This window comes from Nothobranchius furzeri, chromosome 3, assembly GCF_043380555.1.
Source record: "Nothobranchius furzeri strain GRZ-AD chromosome 3, NfurGRZ-RIMD1, whole genome shotgun sequence".
Lineage (NCBI taxonomy): Eukaryota > Metazoa > Chordata > Actinopteri > Cyprinodontiformes > Nothobranchiidae > Nothobranchius > Nothobranchius furzeri.
Genome location: NC_091743.1, coordinates 77,414,182 through 77,433,229, shown reverse-complemented (window position 1 = coordinate 77,433,229; position 19,048 = coordinate 77,414,182). Strand labels below are relative to the sequence as shown.

At 46.2% G+C, this 19,048-nt stretch overlaps 1 protein-coding gene across 4 annotated transcripts in view; it reads left to right on the top strand.

Annotated features, from left to right (window-relative positions):
• Positions 1–19,048, top strand: part of grm7 (glutamate metabotropic receptor 7) — a 143,370-nt gene that overhangs the window by 89,554 nt on the left and 34,768 nt on the right. For all 4 annotated transcript variants that reach the window (XM_054736915.2, XM_015958318.3, XM_054736916.2 and 1 more), the window contains exons 5-7: positions 2,153–2,290; positions 8,213–8,413; positions 13,456–13,595. In XM_054736915.2, coding sequence (XP_054592890.1) covers positions 2,153–2,290; positions 8,213–8,413; positions 13,456–13,595 — 479 coding nt within the window. The remainder of the gene's footprint in view (positions 1–2,152; positions 2,291–8,212; positions 8,414–13,455; positions 13,596–19,048) is intronic.

Here is a 19,048-nt window from a genome sequence, read left to right as displayed (position 1 = left end):
TTGATCCCGGTTTGGTCTCCAGTGTCCCCCGAAGTGGTCTGGTGTTCCCGACAGGAGTTGCGGTAAAGACTCAGGCGGGACTTTCACAGGCGATTCTCGGCACAATTTCCTTTTTCTGTGTGAAACATTTCAGGCCGAGTCACACTCACCAGAAGAAGTAGAATATAACCCAAGAATGTTTAGAAACATTTTGGGAAATCCATCAGGAGATATTGGGTTTGCTGAAGCCTGTAGATGGTGAACTTAACCTTTAACCTTTCTAACTGAGGGTCTGACACGGAGCTTTCTGAGCATTGACCTCTGACCTCAGAGTAAACCTGCCAGGACATCCACACCTGAGAAAATTTAAACATTGTCCACTTCTCTTTTTCTTCTTTATTTTTTTGGGGGGAATTTACTCAGTAATGTTCAGACGTGACCTTTGACCCTTGGCTACTATTATTAATCTTTACTGACTCCACTGCTCCAGAGCATCAATCTGACTAAACTAGAAAATCAACGTTTTGCTCCTAATCTTCGTTTCAGAATAAAACTTTCCCTCCTGAGATAAACTTCTGCTCAAGAAATAATAAATTAAATAAATCAGAAAAACTTAATAAATAAATACAGTAAAAAAAAATAATAAAGGCCATTAAATGCAAATTGTGATGGAGTTTCTCAACCTATGGGAAATTTTTTCTGCTCTTTTCTCTTCTGCTGCATCTTACTTTGTGTTGCCCCCCCCCCCCCCCCCCCCCCCCCACACACACACACACACACACACCTAAAGAAAGTCAGCTTCCTAATTCTATCCTGTCAGTTGTTATTAAGATTTATGTTTTCCGGGGATCATCCGAGAAACTCAAGGACATTGGAGCAGAATCAGCGATGTGGAGATGACTGCTGCCTTTCAATCTGACGACACTCAGACCCAGATGATGAAGAGCACTTCTCCAGATAAAAGACTCCTTATGACTCCCCAGCTTATGACTGTGAAGTTGAGTGATGAAGTGGAGGAGAGGAAGCTGTCAACAAAGAAATTAATTCACTTTTGCTCGCAAGCCGACTCTTTCTAGGAACGTGATCTAGTTCCACTCCTGGAGTTGTTGATCCTCTAAAACGAGGATGGGCAGCATCGAGTGGAAGTTTCCACGTTACCACGTTTGGATTAATATTTATTTATTTATTGCGTTCCAGCATGTTACCATTCACGTAGACAAGGGCAACCTCACGCAGACATAAAATCAGCAGATTTCTGTGTGAGATATTAAAAACATTTGTTTCCAGCTGGACCCGGAACGAACCCGAACGCAGCTCTTAAACTGTAGCAGAATCATTTCCTCTGGAAAGCTGCAGATTTATGGATTAATCTGAGTGTTGTTTCCAGCTGGACTTGGTGCGTTTGAGGGTCACGGGAAACAAGATCTTCAGCTGATAAATGACCTCGACCCGTTCCAGACGGCGGAGCTGCTGTTTGGGTTTATTACTGCCTTTAATCACCCTCGTTGTTCTTTGTGGACCTTTATCGTCATCCGAAGCTTCTGGATTAAAGACTTGTCCAGCTTATCCAGAAATATGAGAACTTTGGGTCCAGTAAAGGGAACGACAGAGATTCACTAAGGCGTTCCACTGACTGTAGAAGCTCCGCCCACTGGAGCTCCGCCCTCAGTGATATGAAATGAAACTGTAGCTGCAGCCTCCTTCAGAACCTCTCGGTGCTTCAGACTGATGATAAAGTTTCTGTTTGAAGAAGATGATGCTGCAGCAGAGGTCCTCACCTCCAGACCAGGACCTTCAGACATGAGATCAGCTGTTGTTTCCTTTAGTTTCTGCTTAACCTGCTGCTGGTTATATAAATAATATATTTTTACATAAAATTCTTCTTGTATTGAAATCTGTTGACAGCTGATGACGACCCACACGTGGTTTGTGGTGTCATCTTTTTGATGTGTTTGTGCCGTTTGGGCTCCTGACACCAACAGGACGTTCCCTTTAGTTTCTGCTCCTCAGCTGATCTGCATGAAGGTTCTGATGAAGCTGAGCAGATGACGATGTTCATACATCAGAGGACTTGTACTGTTTGCAGATTGTGTGTTCACACTCGAGTGGCCGCGTGAGAGCGGCCTTCGGAGCCTGATGAAAGTGTTTGTGTGACCTGCTGCTTGTCTTTCAGGCTTCGACGCTTACTTCACGTCACGGACTCTGGAGAACAACAGGAGGAACGTGTGGTTTGCTGAGTACTGGGAGGAGAATTTCAACTGCAAACTGATGAGCTCCTCCAAGAAGGACGACAGCAGCCGGAAGTGCACAGGTGAGCTGCGATGGGGCTGATCTTATTTATACAGATTCTGTCACTAAAACATTTTTAAAGGTACAGTCTGAGCTTTGTTTCTGGAGCATTTATTGCCTCATCGCTTGAAATGCTTGTTACACACCGATGGCAACTAATGAATTAAACATTTTGTCAAAAAAAGAAAAACTGTAATCACCTCTGAGGCGTACAATCCTGGAAAAACTCATCCAACCTGGCACTGGCCCCATAGCTGTATCACTGGATCATAACCTGTCCATCAGACTGCTCCTCTGAATGCCTCTCATGCCACGCCGGGTGGCCTAGTGTCACGGAGGGAATGTCTCGTTCTGTTTACGTCGGATTTAACGAGCTGCTCTATGTTTGGTTGAGAGTCTGGCTCCGTTCTCATTGGGAAGGGCTGGGCAACGAGGCTATTCTCTGGAAAGGCAGCGAAATCCCAGCTCTGCCACCTCTGTGAGACAAAGTGTGTGTGGCTGCTGAGGCTGGTCTAGGACCGGGTCTGTGGGTTTATCCCTGTAGAGAGGGATCTCTGTATTTCTCAGAGTAAATAGAAACTTCTGAGCCTTTCTGGAGTCGGATCAATAATCTTTGTAATTAGTGAGCCAGACTGAAGGTATGAACAGGCTCTGAACACTAATGAACCTGTTCTCTTTAGAGTATTGATCCAGAGACAAAAGAACGAATTATCTTGTCGGACTTTATTCTTCCTTGTGTTGCTCTGCTTCGTTACAACCAGCCTCCTCCATTATTCCCTGTAATTTCCTTCTCTGAATGATTGATTTTTGAAGATATGAACTTTAGAAGCGTTAAAACAACCATCTGTATTCATTTGCTTGATCTGTTGTCAGAATTCCCATTTCCTTGAAACCATTTGTTCTCCTTTGTTTGCTGGGACATCCCTCCCTCGCCACCTTTTAATCCAAACCAGCGAGACGCTGGGATCATCTCCCCCCAGAACTAAACATGCAATTACACAATGAAACCGCCTCCTGCGCCGTTTCAGGAGGATTGATTCCAGCAGCAGCGAGAAGACCAGACACCAGCTGGGAACTTTATTCTGAAGAGTCATTCAGACTCTGACGGAGAGAAGTGGCGTCAGCTGCAAGCACGTCAGGCTACACGAGGAAGGTCAAAGGTTGGACCCAACATGGAGGAACTGTCATTTATATCCAGAACCCAGAGACTTTAGTCACAAACTGGACCCACCCACAGGGAAGGAGATATCAGCGGCAAGCCCACAGGCCCGCCCGCCGAGCCCGGGACCCAGCAACCCGGGACCCAGGGGCGACCACCCCCGCCTGGGACCCAGCAGAGCCCAGGGACCCAGACCCCACCAGGCAGCCACCGGGATTGGTCAGGCAAGCGCCAAAGATCTTAAACCCCCTGACCCGGGAGCCACGAACACTCAGGCAGACCAAGGCACCACACCCCACACCAGGTGTAGCAGGAGGAGGGGGACAAAGATCTATATCATAAAAAGAAGTCCCAGGAGTGGGGAGGAGTCAAAGGCCCCACCTGACATATACAGTCATACACAAACACAGTCACACACTCCCTCCCTCATGCTCACACATACACATAAAACCAAAGACTTACAAAAATGCACGCCGGACACCCACTCATGCTCCCCATACACACCCTATTCACTCTGGTCCCGGTACTGCTGCACATGGCGTACAACCATCGCCGGTTACCAGAGATTGACCCTTTCTGCTGGGGTGCTGATGAGCAGGCTCCCCCGCCCAACGCTGAGCACAGCAACCCACCACCCCAGAACCCAACCAGATGGCCAGATCTCCCTCCTAGCCTCGAGCCCTGGGAAGCCAAGCGACAACAGAGGTGTGCTAAGACCCCTAGTCTCCCTCCGCCTGCTCCAATATGGTGTTAGTGAGTGTTGATGAGGTGTATTCCATGGCTGTGGTGAGCGGGCAGTGCGGCCATCGTCTGGCCTATGCCAGCTGATTCCACCACACCACCCCATTTGCACCCACAGCCCTCTGTGTCTAAGTACAGTTTAAAATTGGAAGTGGGCACCGGCACTTGGGATGAGGCTGAGAAATCCTCCTGCCAATGCCGTTGAATGTGCTCACTCCCAAGGCCCTAAGTGTGTGTTTGCGTGGAATGTTGTTGGTGGAAGTGTATAAGGTGCAAAGAAAATTGGGGGCAAGTTGCCACAGGAATGCGGAAATGGGGTCCATACCTGCACTCCCTGACTTGTCCACCCCCCAAGGTCCTATGTGCATGTGTGTGTGATGATGTGAGGGAGCAGGAGGAGGGAAATGTGTGGGGATGGGGAGGAATGGCTGGTTGGGCTTAGCCCTCCAGGGAGCCAGCTCCCCCACTGGCCCCAATAGGCACCTCTGTTGTCAAAATGCCACCCAGAGCATGGAGACCCCAGCCCATCCTGCCAGAGCCCAAAGCAGCAGCATCACTGAGCCTCACGGAGTCCGAGGGCACCAACCCAGCCCCACCCCAGCAGAATATCTATGCCCATCCCTGCATTTGCACAACTTCCGGATTATAAAATACATAGGACATCCAGGTAAGGTTGGGTCCACCCCCTCCTGGACTTCCCCCTCCCCTGTGATGGGACAGCAGAGGAGCCAAGGTCTACCTGAGGCCCCTGAGCCTGAGTCAGGCACTGCTGCATGTTCCTGCCTTCTCCCCGGCAGCATACATGTCAGGACCCAACCCCCAAGGTCTGGTTTAAATCAGACTGAAGCCCTTGAGCTCGTCTGAATGAACAATCATGCATGATGCTGCAGTGCATTCTGGGTAATTCAAGCTGCAGGTTTTTCACCACAAACAGAACACTGGATTGTTTTGTGGCTCTTTGTGTAACGAGCTGACATTAAACATTTATGTTCTGGCACCAGCTCTATTTGGCTCCTCCCCTCTTGAAGCTGTAGCCCCTCCCCTTCTTGCAGCAGCAGGTTGGCTCGTTGGTTGGCACATATTCACAGTCGGTCTGTAGCCATGATAGCATTCTGTTCAGCGCACCCTAATGGCTGCGATCCAGATAAGATTATCCCAATAGCTCTGATGGGAATGTGTGACTGAGGAGGAGAGATATGAGCGGGTCATGGAGACGGGGAGGGCTGAGGGGCTCGTGCTGATGAGATAACATTAAGCTGTTGGTCACTTTGTCTCGGGCGAGGGAATATAGGAGAGTGGAGCTGAGAGTCATGCCTCTGAAGGATTTCTGCTCAGAGATCTCAACAGCTCCTGCTCCCATCTGCAGCCACATGGCCGCAGATCTGCTGGGTAATAACTGCTGAGAGCTGAACTCAGAACAGTTTCACACACTCCAGCTGAAGCTCAGAACACCTGGAGATCAGTGGGGAGCCCAAACATCAGCCATCATGAGGTCTGACTTCATCTGTCGGCTGAGGGTTCTCTGCTGCTTCTGGTGAAGCAATACATCCCAGCTGAGAAGAAACCAGCAGTGAGCTGCAGGTTCTGAAGTTAAAACAAACCAGCAGCTCCAACTGGGCTGGAACCAGGAGGAACCAGTTCTAGAGACCTGGACCTGAGCCCAGATTACAGCAACACCAGATCCTTGGTACATCAGAGGGTTGGAACCATCAGCTGATTTAATACTGAGTGTGTGTGTTTGTGTGTGCGTGCGTGTGTGTGTGTGTGTGTGTGTGTGTGTGTGTGTGTGTGTGTGTGTGTGTGTGTGTGTGTGTGTGTGTGTGTGTGTGTGTGTGTGTGTGCATGAGTGTATGTGTGTGTGTGTCTGTGTGTGTGTGTGTGTGTGTGTGTGTGTGTACATGCGTGTGTGCGTGCATGCATGCTTATGTGTGAAGTTAAGATCTGCAGCTGATGTCTGCAATAGTCGTGATAAATGATAAACGACCCACACTTGTACAGCACCTTTCAGAGTCAGAGGACTCCAAAGCGCTTTACACTACAGTAAATCATTCATCCATTCACACCGATGATGATGATGATGATGAGCTACAGTTTAGCCACAGCTGCCCTATGGTGCCATGACAGCTGGTTATACCAGGTTTGGAGATTTAAAAGATTCCTTTATCCGTCTCCATGGTAACCGATAAACCCACCTTATTTGTCTCTATGGCAACAGATGCTGTGAAGCCACCAGAGCTGGATCTGTATCAGAGAGAATCTGGTGTGGAAGCAGAACTTTAAATTTAGGTTTCTTTGAACAAATATTGTTTGTTTTCTATTTCCTACCGACTCAATCAGACTGAAGCTTTTTCTCTATCTGCAGCTCAGAAATCATTGCATCTCCTTCGCCTTTATGTTTCTGTGATGTTAACCAGATCTATATTCCGTTCCTGTTCTCTGGTTCAAAAGCAGAATTAGCTTTTGTAGTGGAACTCGACGAGGGTCAGTATTTGAATTACAGCAGATTAGTGCTGAATGCCCTGATGACCACAAGCAGCTTCCAGGTAAAAATATCTGAAACCATCCAGAAACTTCCTTATGTCTTCAGATCAGTTGTACTAGAGCATTACGACTTCCTCTTTTCCTCTCATCTCACTGCGACTTTGTCTTCCTCATCAGAGCTCCACCTTCAGGACGGCTGGAGTATCGTGTTTCTACCTGAGCTTATCCAGGTAGCTAACAGCTGTAGTCCAGGGATAGGAAGCTTCAGTCCAGCACGTTTTAGAGGTGTCCCTGCTTCAACACACCTGATTTTAATCAGCAGGTGACTAGCAGGTCTTCACAGAGGCTGATGAGCTGCTAAACAAGTGAATCTACTGTGTTGAAGCAGGAAAACAACTAAAACATGCTAGATAGTGGCTTTCCAGGACCAGTGTTTCCAACCCCTGCTGTAGTCTGTTAGCTGCTGTGATCAGAACCAGTTCATTGGGTCGAGTCAATGCACATAAAACTCTGGGGTAGGTCAGAGACTCTAAACGGACACCTGATTCGATGCTATTAGCTCAGATTATCCACCATCAGATTTGATTCTGTTTTATTTCCTCTCCTCTTTTATTCATGAACTGCAAACAGAGGCACATGACGCTCAGGTGAAACTGTTTTTATAGCAGAAAGAAGCTTTTTGTGTGCAGCTCCTCCTGGCTGGTGTTTGTTCTAAAGGAGGTGAACTGAATGATAATGCAGGCTGCAGCGTCTCTTCTCCTGGTCCGTCCTGCTTCAGCAGGAACAGGAACGTTCTCTGATGAACCCTCAATGGTGATGACTTCATCTGAGCAGCTGGTGTTACCTTTAAAGGATGACTGGACTTAACTGGTTCTGATTCTTGGTCCCAGCCCAACAGAGACATCCCAGCCAGACACGTTTGTCCTCTGATGCTGCTTCCCTGCAGATCAGAACTATTATTAAAATCACTGTCATAAGCCATGGAACTTTTTTTTACCTGGTTAAATGTTAGAGAGCCTGTTTATAAAGGATCACAGTGTAGGGAGACAGTTTATCGACACCGGTCAAAGGGTTTATGTTTATGTTTATGTATTTAGCAGACGCTTTTGTCCAAAGCGACTTACAAGGGTTCGTCTTTCTGTGAAAGTCTTTGGTCCATCTACACTTAGACCACATGAAACCATGTTCTGTGATGTTCTGACCCACTTTAACTGTGAGACTGGTGATTAGGGAGGCTGAGGGCCAATCAGATCACGCTATTCCTGCTAACCCCACCTCTTTTGTGTTAAATTCATTGGTGTAAAAGTAAAACAATGTCAGAAATCTGAAACAGGAACAAACAAATCAGTTCAACTGATCAGTGGAATTAAATATAGAGCTCTCCATCTTCACTCATGCAGTTGTTTTAGTTGGATGCTTTTGTGTATCTAAAGCTAAGCAACATCAGTGTTCTGATTGATCACCACGTTCAAGACAAATCTCATTTATCAGTCAGGATGTATGAATCAAACCCTCCTCATCATCACTTCACCTCCTTTTGACTCTTCTCTGGTTTGGTTTCAGGTCAGGAGCGCATCGGCATCGACTCCAAGTATGAGCAGGAGGGAAAGGTCCAGTTTGTGATCGATGCCGTGTACGCCATGGCCCACGCACTGCACAACATGCAGCGGGACCTGTGTCCAGAGGTCTCAGGCATCTGCCCGGAGATGGAGCTCGCTGGAGGGAAGAAACTGCTGAAGTACATCCGCAGCGTCAGCTTCAATGGTGAGTGGACAGATACCCGCGTCCTTCTGCGGCCCATAAAGTCTGCTCTCCGCGCTTCGCTCTAAGCTCCAAGGCCGCAATGCCTCATCGTGAGAAATATTCACCATAACTGACTCTTCTGCTCGTAAATACACGGGCCAGGAGGTCCATCGGAACGAGCTCAGCCTCTTCAGAGGATTGAATGCAGTCCAGATTTAATGAAGGATGTCAGGAGGATTTGTCTGACAGCTCGACGCTCTGCAGATTTAAAAATGCACCAAAATAAAGCAAAAACAAAGAGTGAAATCCTCAGCATGTCGTAAAGGAGGCGCGGCTGTTCCAGGGCCGGGACTCTCGCAAAGTCCATCAGTCAGCGGGTTTAGATGATGTATTCTCTTTAAGGGCCAATCATTACGCTTTCAGAGCCCCGAAGCACAAAACCAGCGCTCTGAGGTCCATCATTAAGTTGGTGAGCGATTCCGCCAGGCGCCCAGACTTATCTCTCACAACGTTTTTAATTTTATCAGCCTTTAGAGGTGTGTGTGTGTGTGTGCGCGCGCGCGCGTGCGTGCGTGTGTGTGCGTGCGTGTGTGCATGTGTGTGCCTTGTCTTAAGTAATGCTTTTTCTACACAAGAGTTTATTTATTTTTAGGCTTGTAAGGATTTGTAAGTGGTTACTTTTCATAGATTGTCAATAGAAGATAAAGGCATTCAATAAAATGTAATATTCCATAAAATATACATTATCAATATTATGGAGCCTTTAATCTTTGATAGCTGATGAAACTCAGTACTCTGGTTAATCCAAGGAAATGACACTTTATAATAATTTGACTCAGAGACAAAAAAACTCTATTTATTATTACATTAATGATGATAAAAGACAAATGATTATAAAAGGTGACACAGTGATGTTAAATGAGACAGTGAATGAACTCTGATGAAACGTGACCTGGTGTGTTTAAGAGTTTTCTAAGTGACTCAGAAAGGTGTGATATCTGGTTTATTAAATACGTGAAGCTGTTTGTTGGATGTAATTCAACAAGTTATCAGATTTATACCAACCACTCTGACACCATTGTTTAGTCTACACACCCTGGACCATGGAAGCTCTGGAGATCCGGTCTGCAGGTGAAGTCATCACTCAGAGCGAGTGGGTGGACTTCTGATGTATCTGAAGGTCGTAGACACCCTCAGCTTACACACGACTGGTCAGAAGATACTTCCCAGGTGGTTTCTGGTGGACGGTTTCATGTCTGATGAGTGGATGGTGGATTGGGCAAAAAATAACTGTTGATTCAAAAGGATGGTTCATGTGCTGCTGAAGTTATTCCACTGAAACATCTGTTTGATTCCCCAGGATGGTCATTTAGCATGCTGGCTGAGCTTTGAATGAACCGAGCTCTGGCTGAACTGGGAAATGGGAAGTGATTTACTTTTAACGAAATGGTTGTTTATGAACTTTGACCAATCAGATCTGAGAAACGTGTCTAGGTGTTCACCAAGACCCTCAGCCACTCCCCTTTCTGTCAAATAATGGCGCGTGTGACCAAGCGTCAAAACATGGCGATTAGGGTGCCCCAGCGCGTCGGGAGAGGACACGCAGGGACACGCAGGGACACGTGTCACCGGGGTTGTCACCGGGGGTGTCAGTATCTGACGCCCGCGGTGGCACGCACATTATTCCTTGAACCTCTAGCGATTTAACCTTCCCCTCACCCCCATCCTAACCTTAACTCAGTAAGTTCCAATTAAGCTTTGCATGTGCAACCTAGTTAAGGTTAGAATGGGGGTGAGGGGAAGGTTAAGTAGTTCACAAGACAGTCAAATGTCCGTCTCACCGCGGGCGTCACATACCGACGCTGTGGCACAGCGCGTCCCTGCACGTCCTCTCCTGGCGCGCTGGGGCACCCTAATCATCATATTTTGATGCTTGGTCACACGCGTCATTATTTGATGCTTTGGGTGTGAGAATGTGTTGTTCAGGCCCAACAAGTCATCCGAGAGCACCGGGTCAGCCTGCAGCTTTGCTCTGGGGTCAGTTTGCTCCTCGATCTGTCACATCGCAGGTACTTTGGGTTCTGCCGGGTCGAGGAACCAACTCTCAAAGCGTACGTTCTGTGTGCTTGAATTAAAACTAAGGAGATTCAGCTATCCAGTGAAAATCAAAAATGTGAAGGTTCTGCTCCACGCTGCCTGAGGAAGCTGTTAACGGGCGTATTGATCCAGAGGTTCTGCTCCGGGGTCCAGGGATGGAGATAAAGCAGTCGGCTGGAGACGCTGAAGGTGTTCCTGAAACATTCCAACCTGCCCACATTGTTCCTGACAGTTAAATGGGATCACTGATCAACATTATGGAGACAGATCAATGAAAGTCCTGTCAGTTCAAGTGTCTGCAAGGAGAAAGAGTCCTCCTCATCCTGGGACGATCAATAAAGAGCTGAGTGTGACGGAAAACAGCTTCTGGTGTCTGATGGGTCGGGCCGGGTCAGCTGTTGGAAAGTGGATCACATTTAGTTATTATACATGTTGGTTTTGTTCTAAACATTCAGATTTAAATTTGTGTTTTTGTAGAATAGAATAGAATAGAATAGAATAGAATAGACGTTGTTGATCCCACAGTGGGGAAGTTCACTTGTTGCAGAAACACCAACACTTAAGAGAATCATTTGAATAACAATAATAACAAAGGTACATGTATTTATACACATAGGCAGTAAGCTAGTGTTGTAACCTTCGATCGCTAAAAGCCACGAACAAAAAATGGAAAACTTGGGTTCCAGCACTATGCAGCAGACTGCAAGACACAGACATACGATGTAAATCTGGTATTGAACGAGTATTGAACACATACTGAGTACCGTATTTTCCGGACTATAAGCCGCTACTGTTTTCCCATGCTTTGAACCATGCGGCTTATAATGAGGTGCAGCTTTACTGAAGATTTTCCTTCACCTGCCAGGGGGCGCTTTAGCAGAAAGTCAAACAGGTGGAAGTCAAAAGTGGAAATTGAAGAAAGTGCTCATTTTAATGTAGCACATGCAAGCAGCCGGCACGACGAAGAATTTTTTTCAAATCCATACCCACTCATCATGGAAACTACACGTATGAGTTCATATGTTGCAGCATTTAAGTTGAAGGCCATCGATCTGACAGTAAAGGAGGGAAACAGTGCTGCCGCACGTAAGCTTGGCATGAATGAATCCATGGTTCGGCGCTGGAGACGGCAGCGGGAAGAACTCATTCAAGCCAGCTTCACCCGGGGATGATGACAGCAACACGGACAGCGACAGTGACATCGCCACAGAAAAGGTATGTGACGAAGCTCTTCTGAGGCTGTTCAACTCTGACACTGAAGAAGAGGACTTTAATGGCTTTAGTGCACAAAAGGAAGATGAGAGCGAATGACTTCTTCTGGTAGGCAAGTGTTTTATTTACTAGCCAGGCCTGTTTTGTGTGCAGTTTTTATTTTCTAATCATCCAGGGCTTATTAATGCTGTGTCAGCGCTGTTCTTTTCTACTGTAAGGTTATGAAGTTCATTGTATTAAATGTATGTATTAAAATACAACTTTAGATAGTTACATCACTTTGATTCCGTTACACTACTAAACATGCACGCAAATTACCGGTAATTACGTGTCAGTTCTGTTTTTATTTTATAACCATCCAGAAATATGAATGCTATCAGCGCTGTTTTCTTTTCTAAACTTGTAGGCACGTTCACCCGTGTTTAAAATTCATTTTGTTGAATTAAAACAACAACGAAAAACCTCCGTGTAGCGTCTTTCTGTCTAATTATCTTATGTTATGTTATGGCCGTACATGCACTGTGCCCCGGAGACCTGCATGTGGCTGCTGCGCCACAGCTTGTATTTGAGTGCAGTGTGTGTGTGTGTGTGTGTGTGTGTGTGTGTGTGTGTGTGTGTGTGTGTGTGTGTGTGTGTGCGTGTGTGTGTGTGTGTGTGTGTGTGTGTGTGTGTGTGTAAAAAACCTTTTTTTTTTTGTTGGTGCGGCTTATATTGAGGTGTGCTCTATAGTCCGGAAATTACGGTACTGCATTGGTGGTATTGTGTACCAGGATAATGCCAGTACCAGTTAAACTGAGGAGTTCTACACTCTTACTGCAGAGGGGATGAATGACCTATGGTAGCGTTCTGTTTTACATCTGGGATGTCTTAGTCTGCCTCTGAAGGAGCTGTCCATGGTCTCCACAGTGAAACACAGTGGGTGGGAGAGGTTTTTAACTCATTCACCGCCAGCCGTCTCCTGATCACCAACGGCCTTCGCTGCCGGCGTTTCTCACCATTTTTACTGTTTTTTAAGAGTCACAGAACGTTGCGCGCTAGCATGATGTCGATGCCAAAACAACCAAAACAAAGAGGAGACTCACCTCTTACACCAGGAAGAAGCCGCGTGTTTCGAGCGTTATCCGTTCTTTCATAATCCGTTGTCGAATTGTGATCGGCAGACGCTTTTCCGGTTCGCGCCTCACTTTTTTTTACAGGAACGGCCCAAAACGATCTCCAAACACATGGATGTGTTGCTTCCTGATCATGTGATCTGTGACGTATGCGGATGAAGATCGGCTTCTGGGCTGAGATGTTTGTGCGGAACCGGGTCATTGTGAATATTCGGGTTTTAAAAGGGTTACTGGCTGCATGTAAACGCACTCACTGTCACGGAGACTTCAGGGGTGGAAGTGCAGAGGTCCACACACACACACACACACACACACACCAGATGAACAGGGAGAGTCTTGCTGAGGTTGACATGGTTTCACAGAAAAGATACAATAATCCAGGCTTGATTTTTTTAATTAACAAGCATGAATTAAGTCTTTATTCAACTATTTTAAACAACTGAAAATATTTCTGATCAAGTTTTGGTGTCATGAGTGGCGCTATAGCAGCAGCTAGAACGTTCCACCTGTGAGAGTAAAACTGTAAGGCTTGTCTTCGGCATTCAGACATCAATGTCATAAATGATTATGAGTCATCAGCTGGAAACATCTGGATCTTTTAAAGCCCTAGTTCTGACTGTCTGACCCGTCTCTCCTCCACAGGAAGTGCCGGTACTTCAGTGACGTTCAACAGAAATGGCGATGCTCCTGGACGCTACGACCTGTTCCAGTACCAGTGGAGCAATGTGACTGGACCGGGCTATCGCGTGATTGGACAGTGGACCGAAACCCTGCAGCTCAATGTGAGTCTGCAGTTCTGATCACGCGTTCTGAGTTCTGCTGCCTCTCAGCTCTGGTTTCTGATTTAAAGACTTTAACGGTTGATAAGATCCTCAGACCCTCCAACTGGAGTGTGAAGCAGCTGGGATGAGAATCAGCTCCTCTAAATCTGAAGACCATGGTCTTGATTCTGAAAAGGGTAAAATGCCTTCTCCAGGTCAGGAACGAGGTCCTGCCCCAGTGGAGAAGTTTAAGTATCTCAGGGTCTTGTTCGCGGGTGAGGGAAAGATGGAGCATGAGATTGACAGACGGATTGGTGCTGCATCTGCAGTGATGCAGGCGTTGTACCGATCTGTTGTGGTGAAGAGAGAGCTGAGTCAGAAGGCAAAACTCTTGATTTACCGGTCGATCTACGTTCCTACCCTCACCTATGGTCACGAACTTTGGGGAGTGACCGAAAGAACAAGATCCTAGAAACAAGCGGCCAAAATGAGTTTTCTCCTCAAGGTGGCTGGGCTCTCCCTTAATCAATCAATCAATCAATCAATCAATCAATCAATCAATCAATCAATCAAAGCTTTATTTATAAAGCGCCTTCCGCAACCCTGTCAGGAAGCCCAAAGCGCTGAACATGGTACAGTTGTAGATAAATAAATTGAATAAATCAACAATAAAAGCAATTCAAATTACAAAATACAAATTACAAAATACAAATTACAAGATAGATGAAACATTCTGGTACAGGAAAAATGTGTGAAACACATTTGGATTGAGTGGATGGATTGAGTGAACCAATGAAAACTGTGAAATAAATTCAACATAAAAGAGGGCCAAAATCAAACATGTTCTGGAAACGCCAAGCGGAGGAGGTGTGTTTTTAGGTGATTCTTAAAGACTGGCAGAGAGGGGGACAGCCTAACTGAGGGTGGCAACTGGTTCCAGAGTAACGGTGCTAGGACTGAGAAAGCCTGGTCCCCACGGGTACGACACCTAGAACGAATTCTAGGTGTCGTTCTAAGTTAGACATTCTAACATTAAGGTTAGAATGTCTCCTGGACGCCTCCCTGTTGAGGTTTTCTAGGCACTTCCAACTGGGAGGAGACCTAAAGTAAGTCTCAGGACACACTGGCCACTTACACACCATCATCTACTCCATTCCACTCCACTCCGCTCCATCCTGGCTGCGTTTGTTTCACACTTCCTGAGGAATGTGGACGTGATTAAGCACAAGGGCGGTCTGTGGCCTGTGATGTCATGAGCACATCTCCCAGCACGTGGGCAGGGCAAAAGATCACAGAGAAGAAGTCCACGGTGTCTCCATTATTAAACAAAAGTGGCCTAAGCAGTCTTGCTTTTGGAGACTCTAACTCTGATTTTGCATCCTGCTTTGCCGTGTGTGTGTGTGTGTGTGTGTGTGTGTGTGTGTGTGTGTGTGTGTGTGTGTGTGTGTGTGTGTGTGTGTGTGTGCGTGCGTGCGTGCGTGCATGTGTGTGAGTGTGTGCGTGTGTGTGTGTGTGTGTGTGTGTGTGTGTGTGTGTGTGTGTGTGTATCCTCACAGCAGTGGGAGAGACAGAGACAAACGGCTTCAGTCAGAGCCTCATTAACTCCACAGCCACCTGAATGATGATGAATCGTGCATGCGGGAAGCCCCCGTGGGCTGATTCTATCCACCAATCGGATGGATGGATGGATGGATGGATGGATGGATGGATGGATGGATGGATGGATGGGTCCAAACACAGAAGATGGGAGGGGTTTATGAGGTGGTTTGATGTGAAATGATGAAACTGGAGGTGGAGGGATGAGTTTGGGTCTCCGCCCATCCAGAGAGGGTTTACTTCTTCTCTGATGTTTTGGTTTCATCCTGATAAAAGTCTTTTACCCAAACAGGGAGTTTTTCTGACCTGTCTAGGCGAAGAGATCTTAGACACCAAGCACTGTTGTAAAGAGAAAGGAGTTCAGTAATATATGTGGGGCCAGACCATTAAGAGCTTTAAAAACAAATGATGAAATCCTAAAAACCACCTGATATCTGACCGGGAGCCAGTGCAGGACATTAGTTCCAGTCATAAGTCTAGCTGCTGAATTTGTACCAGCTGCAGACACATCAAGGTGCGCTGGCATGGACCCAAGTATCGGGCGGGCTCAGATGTAGGCATGGGCAAGGACTGCCCCCCCAAATGCAATGACATGTAGAAATCCCAAATTTGAAAAGATCTGATGAAAAAGGGTCAGAGTGCTCTCTCTCTCTCTCTCTCTCTCTCTCTCTCTCTCTCTCTCTCTCTCTCTCTCTCTCTCTCTCTCTCTCTCTCTCTCTCCATCCCTCATTCAAAGTAGCTGCTGATTGGTATATGCATAGGGAGGGTGTGGCCAGCCACTGCACTTCGTTCTCTGTGTCTCAGTCGCTTCCATCGACATATTGCTTCACACGATCCCAGCAGACAGTCAGCAGCAGAACACAGAGACGCACCGTTGTTATCTGAGCTCAGCCACTGGTTGAAGTTTTCTTCTATTGTTTGTCACTGGAATAATTTGGTACTCTTTCTCAAGGTTTTAGTTTCCCTCGTTCTCTTCTTTAATTTGTTTTTGAAGTGAATCGAGTCGACATGCGTAGGTTTCTGGTTTCTAAAACTAGCTACAGTGCTAAGGCATTAGCGGCAGAAGCCGGCTCGTCGGCTGCTGCTTCTCAACTCGCCACAACCCCCCGTGTTTAGGGCAGTACTGGAACAACCAGTTGCTCAAGCACTGCAGTCCCTCCTGCTGTCCCCGTCGCTACCAACCCAGCTGTCGTTGTGGGGGACACAGGCCCGAACAGTAGCGCACCGTCCCAACCCACCGCTCTTGTTTTCCCCAAGCGCCATTTTGGGAAGAACATGTGCTCATTTTGCCCTGCCTGGTATCGTGGGAGACCATGGCTGGAATATTCAGTAAAGCTGGATGCGTGCTTTTGTTTCCCATGCCGTAAGTTTGGGGGGAACAATGATAGGGATTTGGCTTTCACAAAACAAGGATTTAATCATTGGAAAATAGCACTGGAAAAGGACAAGGGATTCACAAAGCATGCATCAAGTCAATGCCACATAAAAAATGAAAAAGCCTGGTCTGAAATGTCTCAAAGAGTGACCACAGGGGAAACAATGGGTAATTTCATAAATCCCACACAAATCGAACAAAACACATACTACGTAAAAACTATTGGAGAAGTAGTTCAGTTCCTAGCAGTAAATGAACTAGTGTGGAAAGCTCCAGTGGTGATGATTTCTCTGCAGGACTGTCAGTCATGCTGAATTTATTACCACCCAAATTCTTGAGCATCTCTCTGGCTCAGGTTATAGTGCAGCTGAAATGATCAGTCAATGCTATGATGGAGCTTCTGTCATGAGTGGGGTCAGGGGTGGGGTTCAGGCCTTACTGCAGAAGAAGGTAGGGAAGGATATTCCCTACATCCACTGCTACAACCACCAGCTGCACTTGGCAGTGGTCCATGCAATGCAGGCAGAGCCATGTGCAAAAACCTTTTTTGATCTTTCAGGATCTCTACACCCATTTTTCCACCGTCATTATGTTTCACAGAACTATGACGTTCCCTCCCTGAAACGACTGTTGGCGATCAGGTGGACAAGCCACCACGATGTGACCAAGTGCCTTGTGGAGAATCAGGATGTTATTATGAGTATCCTGTCAGAGGTTACAGAGGACAGATGTAATTATTTAAATTACATGTTATTTAATAAGTCATAAGACATGAGATTCCATAGCAAATATGAAATCACCCTTATGGCTGTGTGTACTGTTTAACCAGAAGATTGGAACTTTTTATTGCAGGGATTAGATACAACCTCGTATTAATTCAGAGACAACTGAGGAGAGAGAGTCAAGTTTATAAGTTTAAAGATGTATTACTAAACAAATTAAACTAGACTAACTTTAACACTAAATGTATGGTGTAACTAAGGTGAATGAGACGAAGAATGGTGTAGTGTGGAATGTTGTTCAGAACCAGCAAATCCGAAGAAACGATTAGTTCTGATGGGAAATGAAGGGATGTCTTCGCGCTAAGCTTTGGTTAGCAGATTCATAACACACATTGAGACGCCATTCTCTCGGCCTACGTACCCTTGTGGAAGTCCCCGTTAGATCAGGAATGTCAAGGTCCAGCTGGACCGTCTCTGGAACCGAAGCCGGTAGGAAAAGCAGCGGTTGCCGACCAGACCAGTCTTTGAGATACTTCCGGGTCATGATGGTTCTGCTGGCATCTAGTGAGACCCAAACCTGGGTCGTGATGGTTCAGCTTTTACTCTGAAAGGAACCGTTGCAGCAGTTGGAACAGCAACAGATTTTATCCAGCTTGTCGTTGGTTCTTTTGGCTGAAGAGGAAAGTTACGGATTGGCCACTCCGACAACTTCTCTAGAACGCTTTGAACTGGCGTTGAAGATGACGTGGGCATAGTTTTATACTTCGGATGTTTTGGTTTATGGTTGAATGAAAAAAATGACAGATTTACCAAGCACCACCAAAACCACGCCTCCGTCAAATCTGGCAGATTCTGATTGGATCAGTAAAGCAATGTGTCTTCTCTTGACGCTACGTGAGATCAGTCCTAGTGGAAACATTTAAAGTCACATTACTTGTTATATTCTGTAGGATTATAATAAATTAATTCATATTTTGATTTCACAGATTGGTCACATCTTATTTATTGACTAACACTTTGTTTGATTAGCTTTATTAAAATAGAGTTCTTTGATTTATTAAAATGAGAGAGTCCATTCTTCATTCTTCTCCTGAGCTGGAAAGAAAGCAGTTTATAGCAAATGCATGAGACCTTGAGGCCATATCTCATGCAGACTAGTTCTGTGTCAGAGGAGAGGGGGGAAATGACTTTTGGTGGAAACAAGTTAAGGAGGCATCACTTCTTTGAAATAGGAAATTTCCTCCTAAAAGTTCTGGGTTCCTTGAAGTCTGCAAATTCTATGCTGCAGTCTCACTCTGTTGACCTGTGCTGTCCTTCAGAAGTAGTCAGTGCATCTTTGCAGGCTTTGAAGCAGATGAGAGAGGAGGAAAGTGAGACATTAACCAGCACACCTGCACCAGCTGCTAAAAGACAAAGAAAAACAAGCTCACTGCTAACAGGTAGTGTTGTAATGTCCACTGTGGGCCACGCAGAAGACTCCACAACTCCTAGCCAGGCTCTGAAGAGAGCTCTTCCCAACATTTTGGACCTAGTCATTGTAGAGATGGAGACAAGATTCTCCAAAAGCAATCTCGATCTCATGAAAGCAGTTAACTGCCTTCAACCTCAGTCTCCCTCTCTTCTGGATCCTGACATGTGAAGTCCTCTGCAGAAAATGACAGGAAGTGACAAACTTTCCACTGAGATTCTTGTTGCAAAAATAATGTTGGAGAAAGAGTTCAAAAAGACTGATGATGATAACAGTGAAGAGTTGTAGACCTCTCCACCGTTTGTAAATATCT